This window comes from Haliotis rubra, unplaced genomic scaffold, assembly GCF_003918875.1.
Source record: "Haliotis rubra isolate DU_JTF1 unplaced genomic scaffold, ASM391887v1 Scf98, whole genome shotgun sequence".
Lineage (NCBI taxonomy): Eukaryota > Metazoa > Mollusca > Gastropoda > Lepetellida > Haliotidae > Haliotis > Haliotis rubra.
Window position 1 is genome coordinate 321,687 of NW_025767723.1, and position 19,917 is coordinate 341,603.

The following is a 19,917-nucleotide window of genomic DNA, read 5'->3' on the forward strand; positions in this document are numbered from 1 at the left end:
GTATCGTAGATCTATGCTCATGCTGTTTATCCCTGGATTGTCTGGTCCTGACTCGATTATTTACCGACCGCCGCTATATCGCTGGAATATATCTGAGTGCGGCGTAAAACTCACTCACTCCCTGGTAGGAATAATATTACTCAATGAAGTCAGTGACTAAACGTCAAAAATCTATTTCGAAAAAAATAAATATAAGGCAACAAAAGAAAACATTCTAAATCAATGAGTGAGTATTTTCAACTAGAATATCACATATATGGATATAGAAAGACAGTAAAAAGAACTAGAATATCACAGATATGGATATAAAACTAGTACATGTGTATGTCAATCTGAAATATTTCAATTACAGAAGACAATACAATATAAAAACAACTGAAGGTAGATCACCATACTAGGGACCATTTTAAATCATATTCTTGTTTCCCTGATGCGAAGTTAAATTATGGTCAGAAAGAAATTGAAAGTAAGACATGAAAATATTCTTTGAAACAAAACGAAATGTCACTCATTGACGAAAAATGCTAAAAGGCAACTGAATACGAGCACTGTATGAGTAAAGGTCCTGTATGGAATCAAATGAAAGTTTTTGGAAGCAGCTCTTGTCTATACCCTGGACCTGCAATCTCGCGGAACAACGGGTGGATGAGTACAATAATAATGTACATGACAAACATGTCCAAGTCTAATACGGCGACAGGGTCTGATTGTATTTGACAAGGGTATTGGAAATTGCTCCATTCTGTCTCAACACCGGGTACCACAACTTCACTGTTCAGTTTCCTCGTGGATGCAGGCGATGCTCCTCCTTGATTCCATTCCATTCTGCATCTTTGACGAGATAGAAGGCGCAGGATCAGTCGGTTTGCTCTGGGGTCTTACAGCTGAGGTAGTTACTGGCCCAAGAATAGAGAGTATCAAAGGGAGAAGAAACACGGCATGCAACATACCGAACAGGATGACTGTAAACATGATCTTGAAGAACGAGTTGAAGATGTAGGACTTTGAGAATACCAGCACAAGGATCCCCAGAAAAGATGACATTCCACCATTTAATATGGGACCAGCTGCGTGGGCTATGGCAGATTCGACCTTCTCTCTCCTGTTTCTTCCTTCCCCAAGCATATAGGCAGAACACACGTGCACACTGAAGTCCACCGAGAAGCCAACAGACATGATGAGGTGGATCATTGTCACTGAACTGAGACTCAGTCCCCAGACATGAAGGAACCCGAAGATGCCAACGAGGATAGAAACAATGTTAATGACCACAAGGAAAACCAGGAAGGGATGAGGAAGGAAGATGCAGGTGACCACAGTCATAACGACCAGTGCGACGCCCACAGTTTGTAATGTACTGAGTAGGATAGCAACATACTGCTCAAAGAAGATGTAAGCAGGATGGAAGGTGTAGACAGAGAGAGGTGAGTTGTCTGCCAATGCCCTCATTCGAACCATCACATCGGCCTGGGCGTTGGATTCTTTAATATTTGTTGATAAAAAATAACATCGGGAATCTTTGACAGCAGTATCGGATGAGTCAAATACAACATCATTATCAAATACTGTGGTTGTTGTAAGAAATGCTTTCAATCCTGATACAAAAGCGATATTGCTGCTGTTATCATAAGCAGTTGTTGCTCTGTAAGAATAGTACCAACAAATAAGTGAATTCTCGTCTACCCCAGAGTCTGCTTTTGCAGTATCAATCAGAGACTCGATGTGATCTACTGTATTCTTATCTGTGTAATTTGTGGTTGGGCCAAATATAAACGGGATAGGAAAAGAACTGGAGAAGTGCATATCATATGTCTCACTATAGGAATGATAGTATGAATCTGTGGACACTAGATTCTTCAGAATCAAACCTTGTTTGAAGTTCACGGTTCCCCATATGGACACGCTAAGGTATGCAATATATATGAGAATAACAATAATCTTTCCCCACATATTCAGCAGCATTCGTGGCAGGTACTTCCGTGGCAGGGTCTCAAAGTATCGTTCGTCCTGCCCCCTCTTTGCTGGTGGTGACCCTCCACAGCAGAACACTTTACATGTTGAGGTGCCATCGTCTTTCCTGAGGTCTTCTCTGGATTTGGTTTTGAGACAGGTCATGCAATGTCTGTTACTGTCAACACGACGGCCATGGAGGGCCAGGCAAGGGGAGAAGAAGACACACTGGTACAGATAGCAGAAGATGACGGCCACACCTGTGAACGAGAGGAATATATGCACAATGAATATAGACACCATGAAAGCTATTGGAGGAACACGAAATGTATCTATTGGTGAGGTGCAATGCTTAAACGTTACGTTAAAGATTTCATTCCATGTCGCTGCTAAACATGGACAGGACACTCAGATATAGAACACTAACTCCGAGACGCCAGGCAGGGTAACAACAAGTACCAAATTTAAACATTTGCATTACTTGGCCAGTGGATCAAAAAGCCGGCAATCTGATCTCCACACAGGCACGTATTGTAATACATTTATTTGAACTGCGCAACAACACAACAGGAACGTTAGAACGCCGTCTTATAAATTTCAAAACAAAGAATCTATATAATCTAAGCGTCATTTGTAAAGGGTCAAATGATATATAGCACATGTAAAGAAAAGTTTCTCATAAATAATAGAACTAAGAGTGTCATCATAATGTTTAATGTGTCGACAAACGTGACACATCGTGAAAATACAGACAAACAGCACTAGCAAACATCAGTTGTATAGACCAACCCCCCAAAATGAAAACGACAAACATGAAGCACTCGGTCATTCAATATCTTGTGTACCCTCCTCGCGCGTCCAAGACATAGGTGCACCTTGTTCTCATGCTCCTTATCAGGTTCCTATAGAAAGCTTACGGAATCACATTCCATTCCTCTGCTAGAGCTCTGCAGAGTCCTGGAAGATCCTCTGGTGCTGGGTGACGTGTGTACACACATAGACCAAGTTCATCACAGGCATGCTCAATTGGGTTGAGGTCTGGCGAGCATGCTTGCCACTCCATCCGCCCTACACCCTGCTGCCTAAGGAATTCCGTGACAATCCAGGCCCTATGAGGGTTGACCATAAGAGCCATGCATAGTTTGCACTAATGGTACTGCTATAGGAGCCAGAATCTCGTCCCGATAAGGCTTTCTGGTAAGATTATCGTCGACCACGTGCAGTGGAGTACGTCCAGTAGGGGTTATCCCTGCCCAAACCATGACCGACCCGTGGCCACAGTTGCATCTGTGATTCGCTCTCCATTGGGACGATAAATCCTCTGCCGACCATCATGGAAGGAAAAATTGGATCTGCTTTCCTCTGTGAAGAGCAGACGAGACCACTGACCACGAACGGTGCTCCTGGATATCCTTGCATTGTTAACATTGAAATGTTCTGTCTGAAGATCTGCTGCGTTAAGGAATCTTTTATGTACCGCAGTGTTAATCATGTGCCTATCATCTCGGACTGCTGTGACTCTGGGGCGACCAGTTAAAGCGGAAGGCAGCCTGTAGCTGAGTTTGACCATATTCCAAAAGGCCTATAGCCTGAACCCTTTCGGCAAGTGTTTCAAACAGGTACCCGAACAGTGAACGACAGTGAAAAAAGCATCAATGCATGTGTATTGTCCTCCACTTTCCATGGATAGAACAAATCATTGACATTAAGTGGCTGGTGGATTTCATATTTACAATTTGAATAAAAAATGTGACATTTGTACAGAATCTATTGGACGTTAAAGAACGTAATAATGACATTTCAACGGCCTGATGTGTTTCTCCATACTGTTAAGAAAGTTTGTAAAACATTCAGTTGTATATATACTCAGCAGCCAAAAAAAACGTCAGTACGAATTCAAAATTAGATAGGCACTGTAATCAAATCATAACAGAAATAGACATAACGAGCGGATCAAAAACATTTTTTGGGTACAATATCTTGTGTACAATAAATAACTCAGCACAAATTCAAGACATTACGTGAACGTTTGCAGTCCATTCACACCCTTTACTTCTACCATCTGTACATCTATACTCAGCAGCAAAAACAACGTCAGTACGAATTCAAAATTAGATAGGCACTGTAATCAAATCATAACAGAAATAGACATAACGAGCGGATCAAAAACATTTTTTGGGTACAATATCTTGTGTACAATAAATAACTCAGCACAAATTCAAGACATTACGTGAACGTTTGCAGTCCATTCACACCCTTTACTTCTACCATCTGTACATCTATACTCAGCAGCAAAAACAACGTCAGTACGAATTCAAAATTAGATAGGCACTGTAATCAAATCATTGCAGAAATGGACATAATAAGCGGATCAAAAACATTTTTGTGTACAATATCCTGACACATCAATGAATAACACAATTCCAAGTCATTACGTGAACGTTTGCAGTCCATTCAGACTCTTGACTTCAGTATCTAGTGTGACCACCACGAGCGGCAATAACTGAAGCACAGCGTCTATGCATGGAGTGCACCAATCGATTGATGAAGGCCATTGGCACCTTGAACCACACTCTGAAAAAGGTCTGGTGCAATAAATCGGCTGTGTTCGGCCTTGGTATGACATTATTCAGTCTCCTCTGAATTTCATCCCAAAGCTGTTCAATTGGGTTTAAATCAGGACTTAGGGCTGGCCACTGCATAATGTCGACACCGTTCTGCTGTAGGAAGTCTCGTGTAGCTCTGGCAGTATGGGCCCGGGCGTTACCATGTTAGAAAATGTTGTTCCGGTGACATGCGAAATGTGATATGACGTGGGGTCTGAGAGCTTGGTCGATGTAGCGCACCGCTGTGATGCCGCCACCTCTGCCTGGACCAAGGTTCTGGAACACCACAGGACCCACTCTCTGGTTCAGGCCTACTCCACCCAATACCATGATGCTTGCACCTCCCCATGAGTCTCTTTCCAAAACACACAGTGGTCTGAGTAACACTGGCCACGTCGTCGCCATATTCTTGTTCTGCCATCTGCAGTTGATACGCGTTACCTACTCTCATCTGTGAACAGAACAGTTCACCATTGCCTGTATCGCCAGTTTTGGTGTTGTAGGGCAAACTGTAGACGTTCACGCCGATGATGAGGGGTGAGGATAGGTCCACGGTAAGGTCTACGGCAATGGAGGTTCCCGCTATTAAGACGTCGGCGTACTGTATTAGTACTGATTGGTCTTCCGTGTGTTCCCACTGTCTGGCGTGGTGTTTCGGATGCCTGCATGAAGGGATTCTGTCGCACAACATGGCGGTCTTGTCGTCTTGTGGTCACCCTTGGTATGCCAGTACGGGGGTGCTTGTGGTGTTGGTGGCCCGGAAACGTTGCTGCAGCGTGTAGATGATCCGAACGTTGACCTGGAAGTGATTGGCAACGGCTTGTGCATTCGTGACCAACTCGTGTTATTCCGGGACAAGCCGAATAGCGACTCGTGCCCCTCTGGAAGGATTTCATATTGGCGCCTGAACATCAGAACTACTTTAAACAGGAACGATAACTCTATTCTTGTTCGATTCCAATGGTACTTAATATCACCGAAGTAATCATTCATTGTATTGCTGTTTATGTTTTTAAAGAATTAAACCTTTTTGATACAACTAAAAGAAGGAGAAAAAATTATTTGTTACAGACTTATTCTGACGTAATTATTACCAGAGGTTCACCTTATATTTCCAAGTATATTTCTAAATAGGGTTTGACAATCACAAAAGGGATTTGTTTTATTAAATATGTAAATGAAATTTATGAAAGCTACATTAATTCCCAAACAGACCCAAAAAAAATTAATTAAGATTTCTCAAACTGAACATTCGTGTAACCTTGCTGTCATACCCCAAGGGGAATTTTAAATGAATTCGCAGAAAAATATATGAATGTACAAAAAAAAAGTCAGACTAAAATATTCCCAGAGATGTGAAATATATGCCCAATGTTAAAGATTAAAGTTGATTAGTTACATGCAGATATATGTCTGATATTATTGTTTTGAAACTCTTAGCGATTTATAATTACATTTCCTAAAATTGTTGGAAGCGCACGTACAATCTCCATAGCAAGCCCGCAAGATCGTCAGAAACACCCTCAATTGGACCCATGAGCGTCGTTATGTCAACAAACGCACGTGCGTGTATTTGAATCTGTCACCGTCAATCGCATGATTCTTATCAAACACACCATAATAGGCAGCAAAATCCTGTTAGCTAAGTTCTTTGTACTTTCAATATGACGATATATATTTTTCATGATTTTTTAAACAATGACATAATGCCATAAACGATTTAAGTACTCGGGGTTATTTCTACCAAAGCATCGCAGTCATTTACGCGCGTTCTGATTGGTTTGTCGTATTTTCGCACATAACAAGCATCGATAGGGGGACGAGTCTTCTTGGAGTTTACGTAAAGGGGCGAGTGGTGACGAATGGGTTCCTCTGAGCTGTCGTGAGTCGCGGCATCCTGCTGACGTTGTAATTTGAATGTTTCAACCAGCTTTGGGGGTGCAGTTTATAGGGCTGGTCGTTGTGAACAGCACGTGCAGCATGAGTTGCATGAAAACATGGAGAACACCGTACCATCTCCGAGATCAGGTTGCGTTTTTGAGACCATTTCCTGGATTCAATTCTGAGTTTGGGAAGGAATGTCTTTGCTCAGGTAAAGTTGGAGATGTTGTCAAAATATACAATCAAAACATTAAGTGAGTTTACAGTTATACGTTTCTGCGAACGAAAATTCCAAACTGAGTTTTCTTTTGCTGCTTAGTATATTTCAAACAAAAACAAAGATGTTACAACGTTTAGGAAATAGTGTTATCAAAAGCTTGACCCTTCATTAATGACTCTGAGTATGATATGAACAGCAAGAACTATATGCACATGAAGTGGAGACGAGAATATTGGCTTTCGGTGAGATTCCTCACCTGTTAACAGTGTATATGTTTTCATAAGCAACACAAATTGTTATCATAGCTACAACCAATCAGTACTAAAAGCAGATTAGAAAGGTACGACTCCAACCACAAACCTGTATAGAGACAGAAATTCCTGACACTGAGAAAAACAGAAGACACGCCGATAACAAAGGCCAGGAGATCCGTGAGGGACGTGATGGTGATACCGATACCCGCTGAGGCAAACGTCTTCCCCATCCTGGAGGCTACAGTCTGGTCTCGGAGAGGGTAGGTCTCCGCCCAGCTGGACATCAACAGGAACATGTCGTCCACACCGATACCTTCAACAAGAAGAGAACGGTATTAGACGCTACACCGAAACGTCGCTCATATTATAATAAAATTGTATATCCATAGAACTGTCCTTGTTGTTCATCACACCAACTTCTAAATGGCACTCAAAGAAGTTACATAACGGGAGACAGCCACTGTGGTAAGGTCAGCTAAATACCCTATATCTGACTACATAGCTCATATTTGAAGGCTGTAACTCCAAACAAATTTAACGTACCTATGATAAGAAATGGTGTTACACCGACGATATTGACAAACTTCACACCACAAAAACTGACAAGTCCGAACGATGAGATGATGCCAAATCCAGCTGCCATCACTCCGGCCCAAGATGCCCACGTCCTCGATGACACTACATCACCGCCGACAACGACAGTGGCATACGTGATCATCAACGTGAACGTTATAGAGAAGAACACAATGTCTCCGTTTGTGTTTTTGTTCAGCTCTGTGTCCAACGAATGTGAGGCGGCGTAGTTTATCCTGGTAGATGTTGTGTCTAAAGCTGCTGCTCTCTTCAGGAACTCCTCTTCCCAGGCTCTTGCCTTTGCCTTGTTATCAGCTGAATCCATTCGTAAATTAAACGTAATGCTCAGGTACTTTGCAGACACTAGTTTTCCACCTGTTGAATCAACCTGGCCTAGAATTGCTGATAAGTCAATGTTATCCCAGTTTGGGTAGGTGATTCCGCCAGTTAGATAGGCTTGGTATACAGCATCTGTCACAAGGAACTCTCCTGACGCAAAACAACTCCCATTTTGTCGAGCACAAATATCGTCATATTTGAACACCACACCATTATATGTAATATTGAAATGTTTTATTATTCTGATGTGGTTCCGTATTTCTTCCAGTGATACATTAGACAGTATGTTCCCACCTGTTGCACTGCTTACTACAAGTCGGCCAAACATTGAGAGATCTGACAGTGCATATCCGCGGTAGTTGCTTCCCGTGGCATCGGGAAACGTGGCTTGGTACTGAACTCTGTCTTGTGATGCTCGGCTGTTAGTGGGCGTGTACAGTGTCTCTGTGTCAGACTCGCTGGACAGTGTTACCATACCACAGCTGAGAACAATAGTTACCAAAAGTGAGATAATTATGAGGATAACTGGGTAGGTGCCAATAAAAACGCCGATGGCGCCGAAAATTCTCTGGAAAAAGTCAGACACAGCCTCGAAGCATTTACTAAAAGAGCCCATCGTGGAACCTGCACATTCACAGTTACATCTGAAAAAGATTAAATGAAATAGAGTTAGATGAGTCTACCAGTATGACTAGGAACAATTTTTTACTGCTGATGAAACTGCTTTTTCACAGGAATGGGTATGGCCAAAGGCACGTGGAATACTTATTTAGGGATCGATTTTGAGCTGGCCTAAAATAGTAGTTTTATGTTAGTATATATCAGGTATCAAAATCGTTTGTTCTGTACACTGTTCAAAAAGTTCAATATTGTTTTATTTTTGTTATTTGTATCAGCGAGTCATTGTTATACTTGATACTTAACCGAGCTATTGTAAACTGTAAAGTGTCTTTACTCTGTCCATTTTTGAAAACTGTATACACCGTCAGTGGCTCAAATATGTTCGTTTACATGTATGCTAAACAACAAAACACCCTAAAGTAGGGTACGACCGGGTGCAAAGCTGGGGAACGTTAAAGCCAGTCCATTGTAGCGTTGTCGTGTTAGCTGCATGAAATGCAGAAGGACTGGAGTCAAAACATGGTCACAATTCTGTATTGCAGTAAGATTCTCACAAAGACGATCAATTGCGATCGACCGTTGGCACAAAATGCTCGACAAACATTATGCTGCCGCATCCAAATCGGTCAACTTCACGAACATAACACTGTGCGTGGCGTTCCCCGCTCCTATTCTGATTTGTGCGTCCTCTTAGTGTGACCTCACATGCTACTCCCATTCCTGGGGCAATTTACAACGGTGTCCGTCTGTTGCACACGGTGAGGTGAGGTGAAATTGGGTTTTACGTCGTGCTTGAGAATATTTCGCTGATATGACGACGTGCATGCGTGTGTATGTGTATGTGCGGCTGCTTGTACTAGCCCAGACTGAAGCTGGTTTATAGTGCTAGCCCACTGAGATACCATACCACAGTGAAGCATGAATACCCCACTCAGGCACATTATACTAACTCCCAGCCGACCAGTCCTTGTTATACCCAATAATGCCGAGCGCCAGGTAGGGACCAACAAATACAATATTTTAACGTCTTTTGGTATGACGCGGTCGGGGATCGAACCCGCGACATTTCGCTCTCCGGGCGGACGCTCTACACTACACCACGGAGGCGGTCCTGTTGCACACGGGTCATTAAGCTGTGTAATGTCTTGCAACTGCTGTGACGGATTGTCTATTAACCCTACCCACGTCTGAGTGGTTTTAATATACTTGCAATTTTCCTATTTATCAATAGTTGTGTGCTTGTATTCCAGTACACGTGCGATTGCAAACGTGATCACGTGAAAAGCTGCACGTGATTTTTTTTTTTTACTCTTTATAACAACATTTTTCATGTCATTGGCCAAAACCTAGTTAAAACAGCCGTGTGTATTGCACAACAAGATACTAATATGAATTACCTCCCTCACAATGATGATAATTCAGAACACCCATCGCTATTTATGTTTACCCCTTAAACAATAAATAACATAGAAGATTGAAAAATGGACAAAATATAATATAACCCAGGTAGAGTAAATGATGATCGAAGATGGAGGTCAACAGTCTGACACAAACCTGAAATGTTGATACCAGTTTTCGTGCACACGGAATGTTCAGCTTTATCCTATAATTTGTCAGTTGGCCCCAGTTTAATTTAAGGGGCGGTGGGTTAGCCTTTATAAATGTTGCGTGATGTTATAACACAAATTAGTGTGGGTGTAAACGTCATTCCTCATATTCAATTGAACACATACATACTCGGCGTCATTAATGAAGGGCCAAGCTATTGGTAACATTATTTTTTAAACGTTGTAAAATCTTCGTTTTTGTTTGAAAAAAATACAACTGAATGTTTTAAAAAATAACCTTAAGAAAACACACATCAGGCCGTTGAAATGCCATTATTACGTTCTTTAACGTCCGATACATTACGTTACAAATGTCACATTTTTTATTCAGATTGTCAGTATGGAAATCCACCTGCCACTTAATGTCAATGATTTGTTCTATCCATGGAAAGTGGAGGACAATACACATGCATTGATGCTTTTTCACTGTCGTTCACTGTTCGGGTACCTGTTTGAAACACTTGCCGAAAGGGGTCAGGCTATAGGCCTTTTGGAATATGGTCAAACTCAGCGGCAGGTTGCTTTCCGCTTTAAAGTGAGTAAGAGTGCATGTGTCTGTATCCATGGAAAGTGGAGGACAATACAAAAGCATTGATGCTTTTCACTGTCGTTCACTGTTCAGGTACCTGTTTGAAATCGCAGCTTAAATTGAAACGTTTTTTACATTTGCTGAACGGGGTCAGGCTATGGGCCTTTTGGAATCTGGTCAAACTCAGCGGCAGGTTGCTGTCCGCTTTAATGTCCTCTATTGGTAGCATAGATTTCAAGCCAATGGGTCTGTGGAATGTGCACGTCGACCAGGTCGCCCCAGAGTCACAACAGTCCGAGATGATAGGCTCCTATAGCAGTACTATTCCTGCAAGCTATTGATGGCTTTTATGGTCGACCCTCTTTACTGCAAGACGACAACGCTAGGCATCATAGGGCCTGGATTGTCACGGAATTCCTTAGGCAGAAGGGTGTAGGGCGGATGGAGTGGCCAGCATGTTCGCCAGACCTCAACCCAATTGAGCATGCCTGTGATGAACTCGGTCGACGTGTGTACACACGTCCCCCAGCACCAGAGGATCTCCCACGACTCTGCAGAGCTCTAGTAGAGGAATGGAATGTGATTCCGCAAGCTTTCTATATGAACTTCATAAGGGGCATGAGGACAAGGTGCACCTGTGTCTTGGACGCGCGAGGAGGGTACACAAGATATTGAATGAACGAGTGCTTCATGTTTGTCGTTTTCATTTTGGGGGTTGGTCTATACAACTGATGCTTGCTAATGCTGTTTGGAGTTTTTGTCTGTATGTCACGATGTGTCACGTTTGTCGACACATTAAACATAATGATGACACTCTCAGTTCTGTTATTTTTTAGAAACTTGTCTTTACATGTGTATTTCGACCCTATATTAATGACGCCCAGTATATAATTTTCATCATTTAGGGGTGGTTGGGTAGCCTAGTGGTTAAAGCGTTCGCTCATCACGCTGAAGACCCGGGTTCGATTCCCCACATGGGTATAATGTGTTAAGCCCATTTCTGGTGTCCACAGCCGTGATATTGCTGGAATATTGATAACAACTAAACTGGCACACTCAGGTTAATTTACAGGTCACATGTTCTACTCTTCTGGTTTTGGAACGAAGGTTAACGATTTCGGCGTTGGGTTATTGTGGATTAAAACTATTGTATAAGGATGTACTTACCCAATATGAAGTGGAGCTTAGACTGTCTGTCGCTGTATTACATTGTATCGGGGTTCGTCATATATGTAGACGTCGTGGAACACTCTGTACTGACCATAACAGGTGAATTCGTCACAAAGATTTTAAGATTGTCTCCGCGCATAGACACCAGATTACATTGATCAATATCTCACGCATGGAACGAGCAGGAAGTAGACACTTAACCAATCATCGGCATTCACTCACGTGACACAATGAAAACACTGTGCGTAATGTGTTGTTCCATGTCGTCTCCATGGCGAAGGTCACGCTACAGGTTATGGCATAATTATATTGAATTGCTCACATTGTCTCAATGTTTGGAGAGGCGGTGGGGTAGCCTAGTGGTTAAAGCGTTCGCTCGTCACGCTGAAGACCCGGGTTCGATTCCCCACATGGGTACAATGTGTGAAGCCCATTTCTGGTGTCCCCCGCCGTGACATTGCTGGAATATCGCTAAAAGCGGCGTAAAACTAAACTCAGTCACTGAATGGTTGGTGCGCCTTCTGGCTTTATAATGTATCACCGTTTGTTGCATGAGGCCCTTTTAAGCTCAACATCATAGAGTTTGGACATTGTATCAATTTTGGCGTAAGACTGCATTTCAAATATCATACATGGCAACTTCTTTGCGTGGCATTTTAAGAAGTTGGAGAGTCAGATAAGCAACGATACAAGAATCAAAGAATAAAGACAGTGTGTATTTATATCTTTCGGCCATGGGAACTGTTCCAATTTACACTTGTCAGAGGAGTACACAAAAGGAGTACTCTACACTAACAGTTGTCAGATTTCCATTGTTCGGCTATGACATCGTATATTGCCGTATGCACTCACTCCTTTTTCATATATGCTATGGCCGGATTTGCAGACATTTCCAAGTATGAAGTGAACAGTTGATACCTCAGGAAATGCTTGTTCATAGCGTATTTCCAATTCATTCCTTTCAATTGAAATATTTTAATCCTAATCTGTTATTTCCTTAGGTGGGAAAACATTTGTAATCTTTTATATTTTCAAATGTTTTCATGCCTTAGAAACTTATGTATCATTCCGGATATCAAGGGTGTGTATTCTCTCTGTGTGTTGGAAAAGCACTATAAGAGGATTACGTAAATGCACTACTGTATTAATATAGCATTCTACCAATGGGATTATAACATCAACAACAACATCATCAACATATGTCAATCTGTTCTCTATTAAAGTAAACATTACACTCTGTGCATGAGTATCGCTGTCATGTAGTTGTATGAAGTGTAACCCTGGTGTACTGAAATAAAAATGGAAAAAGGGCATGTATTTGAACAGTTTTATATGTCCACATGGCCAGTACTAAAACAGGATTACACTGAATTTTCAGCTGTGTGAAATACTGGGTTCACATAGTTTTATTTTCGAAAATGCTGAAACCTTTGACATCAAGGCTCACGTGAGCTCATTAAGGTTTTATCGATGAGGGTCTGGCAAAGCTTAACAAGCGTACACGTTTCCATTAGCACAACAGTATTTCTCAAATGTAACCAGGTGTGGAAATAAACGTATCCTCCGAGACCCATATGACCAACGATTGAAATGTACGCGTCATTTCGTCATTTCGTCAAAATTGTCACGGGAGCATTTGAGAGACAGTGAACAAATGTGACAATGGTGTGACACAGGTTTAGACACCCTTAAAATCGTGTATGGCCAGATTTAGATGTATCCTGTATTCCTTTCGTTGGCCAAACGTATATGAAATATTGCCATAATGACAGAAATAAACATTATGTCCATTATTCTCGGTAATATAACTGCATTATAATTAACACAATGGCTCGTTAGCGTGCAGTCAGTGACGTAGTGGGGTAATTTATAGCATGTGGTGTAGAGATCCACTTGTCCACAGATATTTCAAGTTATCTGTGTTGGCTGACTATTTGTCTAATACCTTCATAACAATAAGGGTCATACTTGGAACCATTTATTTAATAATCTAATGGCTGTCCGGCTCTTTCCATCATTTCCAATAATCCAAGCCCCGACACTCCCATATTATTATAGTCAATTACAAAGTAAAATCGAGCATTGAATAGGCGGACAAAGAGCGTTTTTCGTCCTGTTTTGTGTTTCCATTGGAAAATACCCGTGAAGACCCGGATAAGAATTGGTCTTCAGTAACCCATGCTTGTCGTAAGAGGCGACTAACTGGATCTAACGTGGCTGACATGTCATCTAATCCCAATTATGTAGAACGATGCTCATGATGTAATCGCTGGATTGTCTGGTCCAGACTCGATCAGACCGCCGCCATTACATTGCATATAGCCGACACTGCAGCTGCTTCAATAGCTCCTGGGTTAGAATATTGATCTTCAGTAACCCATGCTTGTCGTAAGAGGCGACTAACGTGATCGGGTGGTCAGGCTTGCTGACTTGGTTGACACATGTCATCGGTTCCCCATTGTGCAGATCGATGATCATGCTGTTGATCACTGGATTGTCTGGCCCAGACTCGATTATTTACAGACCGCCGCCATATAGCTGGAATATTGTTGAGTGCTGCGTAAAACTAAACTCACTCACTCACTCCAATATCTCCTGTCATGCTGAATTGCTAATCGTCGTTTTGATAGATAAAACCACTTTTCTACTCTGTGAAAATGTGTTAAAGTGTAAAATAGGTACATGGGATTGTTGTACATCTGAAAAGAAACAGAGGCTTAGGATGTTATGACATATAAAACAAATGCCAGGTTCAAAACTTCCGAAAGTCTCACCATGTTATAAAGGTAAACATTTCTATGTAAACTGTTCATTTACCCCGTGCTGTTCGAGCGTTAATAAGAGACCCGTACTGTTGTTGTAACAATCGTTATACCAACTTTTAACTAATGCAGTCATGGGGAAAATTAATCACAGTCAAAGTAATCAAGCATAATTAATAGATGACTTTCGGTCGTTCTGTTAATGTTTTTAAGCGATCGATCTCGTATTTGTATTTAATATGAAAAATGTTACATTTGCTCAACTTAAACACATTACACACACAATGTAATTGATTTTGAAGACGAATCGGCGACAGTTGCCTTCCACTAGTTGTGATCTAGCGTGAAGACTATATTGAAACATCACGTGATATTTTTATGGGTAGGCACACCTTCAAATTCATTTAAAAGAACATATGTTTCCCCGGATATCACCATGTTATCTGGTTTTCAGAATTCTAAATCTGATAAACACCGAAAAAGATCATATAATTAAAAAAATAGTACGTTAAAATTGTTGATTAAATATGAGAAGTGACGACGTGTTATGATATCACCTTGCCTTTAAAACGCTTGCATCTTATTGTATCCTTCATGGCTTTTTTTCAGTTCCGACAGATTATAAACACAAAGAAGGAATAAAAAAAATATTTGCCCGTTTTAAATTTTATTACAACTTTGAAATTTACTTATTATTTATGTTGATGGAAACATGCTAATACGGATCAGGTCCTTTGTTCTGAATATTAACGTGTGGAAAATTCATAATTGTTATTTGATATCAAATACATATATAACTAAACTCTTTGTAAGCATTTGCTCAGTTAAATCTTACATCAATTTAATGCAGTGCCCCGATGATGGCTGGGTAACAAACACTCAGCCAAAACAGGAAACTTGGAATGTCTGTGTAAAATTAGATCTCCATGCCATACGTTACCAATAACCTCATTACGTCACTGACTTGGAAGCTGTACGCGCTTTTTACCAGTGCTGGTAATATAATGCAGTCACATTACCTAACTGCCAAAAGATGCCAACCAAATCAGCGAGCCTAACCACCCGATCCCATTAGTTACTTCTTACGACCAGCATTGTTGCTGACGATCAAGTCTAACCGGGATCTTTACGGGTCAACGAAAGCTCGTGTCTCCGTCTCAGTGCTTATCTGTTCTGTACCTTCCTAGAAAGACTCATTTCATTAATCGCATTTGTAAATCTTGACAATCATGAAGCGTTTGTGTGGGTAATAATAACCCTGAGCTGATTGCTTGAATACGAACAAGAACTCCATGCCCTAGATTTTCAGGTCACATTGAACTTCCTTGATGCAATGATTGGACGAGCGCCGAGACCAGGATTTCACCAGTTTGCGTGTTTACAAGACGACTGATCTATCAGATTTCAAAAGGCATACCCCAGTGAAGATCTGTGTTTGAATTGGTCTCCTGCGGCAACATGAAAACAAACAACTCCAGGAGCAACCCGCTTCATGTGTCTGTCGAAACTGACTCCACCCGTCATAATAACATGTTACACGTAATGGGCAACTAACAGCCAGCAATGGAATTCTCAGTTGTTTAGTTTTGGAGAAATGTCTCTGTTCACTTGCTCCAACAGACGTTTTGTTGCTGATACTTTGTATATTCACATACACAGATAATCAATCATTTTACTTTTAGGGCTAATCAACTGAGTCTACACTTTTACAGTATTGTGAATTTTCCCTTGTCTGTTGTGGCCATATATTATACTGTGACTATCTAAAAATGAGCATTCGCACTTGTAATGAATTCATTTTCTGTCAAATCATGTTCCGAAATTTCCAATTGTGGTTAAATTACATCGGCAATATTTCAGCCATACCGTGACGAGAGAAATCCATACATTTAACCTGAATAAATCTATACCATAAAAACCTGTGGTGAAAGAACAGTAAAAACACCAGAGTAAAACAGATTCGGTTTAAAACCAGCATGGTATAATAAAATGTATCACAACAGAACACAATAAAATATAAATACACGGGCTACGGATCGCCAGCACCTGAAGGTAGATCACCATATTAGGGACCATTGGGACGTACAGTGCTTTTGCTACCTGCATGGACCCTTTTTGGATTTACACCATCCCCTCAGTCGCTGGCGATTGTAGGAAAGGTTTAGCCGAAATTTAAAATAACAATAATAATACTTTAAAAATCTGGTAAGTTTAAATTTAAGTTTTGAGACTTACGTAACCTCTCAGGAGGACAATAATTTTACGACACTTTAACCCCCTTTGAGGATACAGCCACTAACAATCGCAGTTGCTAACCTTTAGAAAATCAATTATTAAATCATAATTAACATTATAAAAAATATCCTTAATTGTTTTGACACTAAAATATTTATCCCTCGTGATAAACAGTACCCCAGTTGGATTTACACCATCCTTCAGGTGTTGCCGATTATTGACAAATTTGGCCGAACATTACAAAAAACAAATCTTATACTATTAAAACGATGGTTGATATAAAAATACTTTCTATTTCTTATAAAACTCCAAGATTAAATCAGAATGAACGTTATTAAAAAGGTTCTTCACTGTTTTGATATTATAATATTGATCCCTATTGATGGAAAATTCAATACAGTCTTTCATCACAAGGGATGCAAAACGGATAATTATCACCTTTCAACTGGTATTCATGAGTATATCTACAGACAGACAGACAGACAGACAGTTTATTTGCGTAATATCGGCCTAGTGGCCTATAATACAGTTATACAGTTGTATAAATCGATGTACATTGGTCAAATGGATCCAGCTCTTGTTTGGAATACATTATGCAGAAATAAAGCAGTGAAATATATTACCTGACTGTTTCTTGATTTGAAAATAGATTCTAAAGTTAGTGGACCTTTATACACTTTTCGAAGTTGTACCAAATATTTTTCTCGCCAGCATTCGTAATATTTACAATAAAAAAAGACATGATTCTCGTCTTCAACTTCCAATGCATTACATACAGTGCACAAATATCCTGTTTTGGGGATATCTTTTTTTTTACCTCTAAATTTGTTTATCTTCAGATTGTTATGGGAAATTCGAAATTTGCAGTACGCACGTATTAAGTATTTGTTTTTCAATTCTGTGATGTACGGTTCCAAGTGAAGGTCATATTTAAATTGTGAATAGTGGTTGAGAAACGTTGAGCTGCAAATATCATTATGCCAAGTCTGGTAGGCTATATCTACCAGATCCCACAGCTTAATGGAAAAATCTCTATCCATATCAAATCTGACAGCAGACGTTTATTGTTTCAATCTGATATCCATTATGACTTGGATTGTTCCAGTATGTTAAATGAAAACACACATTCTGCATTACTGAAGGTTTAAATAAACCGCTTTATAAGTTTTATGTAAGGGAAAATAGACTACAGTTCACCTCTTTTGTGAATTATCCATATCTGGTAATCCAGAATTGTACCATAAAATTGATTTACTTTTACTAAAACATGTTTCCTTTTATGCGTCTATTTTAGTTTTTAAAAGTACACATTATATTTCGAAAGTCAACATTTATTTTAGATTTTGATGGGAGCTTTGTTGTTTGTTAGAAAAGAATATTTTTTCAGTCAGCACACACATTTGTTCGTGAAAGAGGATCCAGAACATATAATATACATAATTGGTTTGGTTACACTTGAAAACTGCCTTCGAAGCTATCCAGGGAGTTTTAAAACTGTCGTGCAACTGGAATGTGTCGTGCAACAGCGCGTCCCTCAACACTAGGATCGTAACCTCATATATATACATTACAAGGTCACAATCTGAAGTCCTTCTGGTTGCAGCTAGGGTGATGTGTACATGGGCAATATTTGGTGACATACACACGATAACATAGAGGTTCTCACTTCTTACGTTTTTCCTGTTCAACAGGACTTATGACATATCCATCATCTCTCGATCTTTCTCTCGATATCATCAACAGAGTGTTGCATAAATGCCTTGACCAGCTCGTCCACATGTGGATATTAACATGTAACCACAATGTATTGTTCGTACAAGATATAATATAACCTGATTTACGTTTATTAATAGCTTAAGTTACAATTGCGGATTGCCACTGCGTCACCTTTGCACACCTGCAATTAAATGTTAAGATCAAGAGAGATTTGTCAAAGAAATACATGTCCCATGATTATATTTCATACCAGTGAATTGTGATGAATGTATGGGCACACGAGGACTATCACTGTTAATTGTTAGAGTGTAAACCTTTCAGATTTGTTGGTTTTCGTTGAATATTTTTCAAATAACAGATGGCCGCAGAGAAGAGGTCACCCTAACACCAAACATCTGGTTTAATGTGTGTTAAATTACACTTGACACATGCAAGCACATTCTTTCTGTTCACAAGACATGCAACCTGTAAGTGATATAGCTGCTCGAAAAATCCCATACAATATTCAGCCGAAAAGGTAATAGAGCAGAAAAACGCAGAGGAGAAACAGCCTTGTAGGCCTGGAAAATGTATACCTAAACCTTACTCAGAGAAGTGGGATCGCTGTTTAAATCACCATAAAAGCCATTCTTAACTTTGTTTGTTTCAATCTGATACGCTCTCGGGTTTAGACGGATTGTTACATCATTGTTCCTGAAAATACACATTCTGCATGAAAGAAAATGTACACATAAACTGATCTACGTGTCCCCACGTTTCTGTAAACAAGAAAATTAACTAATCTGGTTATCCTTAATAGAGTCACAAATATCATTTATTTTGACGAAAACGTGTACTTTTACGCTAGTTATATATTTTTATAAATACATATTATGTTATTGTGGTGTGACTGAGTGATTGAGTTTGCTCTGACGCTTTTAGCAATATTCCAACAATATCACGGCGGGGGACACCAGAAATGAGCTCCACACAATGTACTCATAGTGTGGTATGAGTTACATATATTGATGTCTCAGGTGTCACCCTACTGCAAAATATCTGTTGATATTCGTTCACTGATCATCGCGTGCTTCAACGAATTGTGGCATTCTTTAACTCTCGGGTATATTTCTTTCTACGTATTTAATGTCTTTCTGGTTGTGAAACTAGCCATTACGACACATATACATATATGAAGAACAGTCCTCCACCTCTTTGTCATCAACATGCAAACTTGTATATGTATGTTCGTTTACTGCCTTTAAATCATGTGTTTATTGTCTTCTACGTTCGTAAGCATCGCTATTTGAAATCCAGTATGTAACCACTATTAAAGTACCCAATCATCGTAATGAAATACAGTAGACTACGTTTATACCGAACTCAAACTGACCACCACTAACAATATCAGTAACTTGGTACTTGTACATGGACATAGAGAGACACAAAGAGTGGAAATAAAACACACAAAGACA

At 40.2% G+C, this 19,917-nt stretch overlaps 1 protein-coding gene across 2 annotated transcripts; it reads right to left on the reverse strand.

Annotated features, from left to right (window-relative positions):
* Window positions 1–345: 345 nt before the first annotated feature.
* Window positions 346–14,202, reverse strand: LOC124265437 (patched domain-containing protein 3-like). 2 transcript variants are annotated; one of them, XM_046700232.1, is made up of 4 exons: window positions 14,181–14,202; window positions 7,455–8,467; window positions 7,018–7,224; window positions 346–2,210 (listed from the first exon to the last, which is right to left on the reverse strand). In XM_046700232.1, the coding sequence occupies exons 2-4, from the start codon at window positions 8,437–8,439 to the stop codon at window positions 769–771; spliced, it is 2,634 nt and encodes an 877-aa protein (XP_046556188.1). In that variant the 5' UTR covers window positions 8,440–8,467; window positions 14,181–14,202; the 3' UTR covers window positions 346–768. The 2 variants fall into 2 exon arrangements, with proteins under 2 accessions (XP_046556188.1, XP_046556187.1); XM_046700231.1 differs by lacking the exon at window positions 14,181–14,202 and adding an exon at window positions 11,748–11,879.
* Window positions 14,203–19,917: the final 5,715 nt, after the last annotated feature.

What these genes read in the sequence shown, in the direction of transcription:
- LOC124265437 (XM_046700232.1), bottom strand. Translation starts at nt 8,439, where the DNA reads ATGGGCTCTTTTAGTAAATGCTTCGAGGCTGTGTCTGACTTTTTCCAG. An exon ending in AACACCATTTCTTATCATAG is followed by an intron (nt 7,225 to 7,454) that starts GTACGTTAAATT and finishes TTCTTGTTGAAG; the next exon opens with GTATCGGTGTGGACGACATG. An exon ending in GAATTTCTGTCTCTATACAG is followed by an intron (nt 2,211 to 7,017) that starts GTTTGTGGTTGG and finishes TCTCGTTCACAG; the next exon opens with GTGTGGCCGTCATCTTCTGC.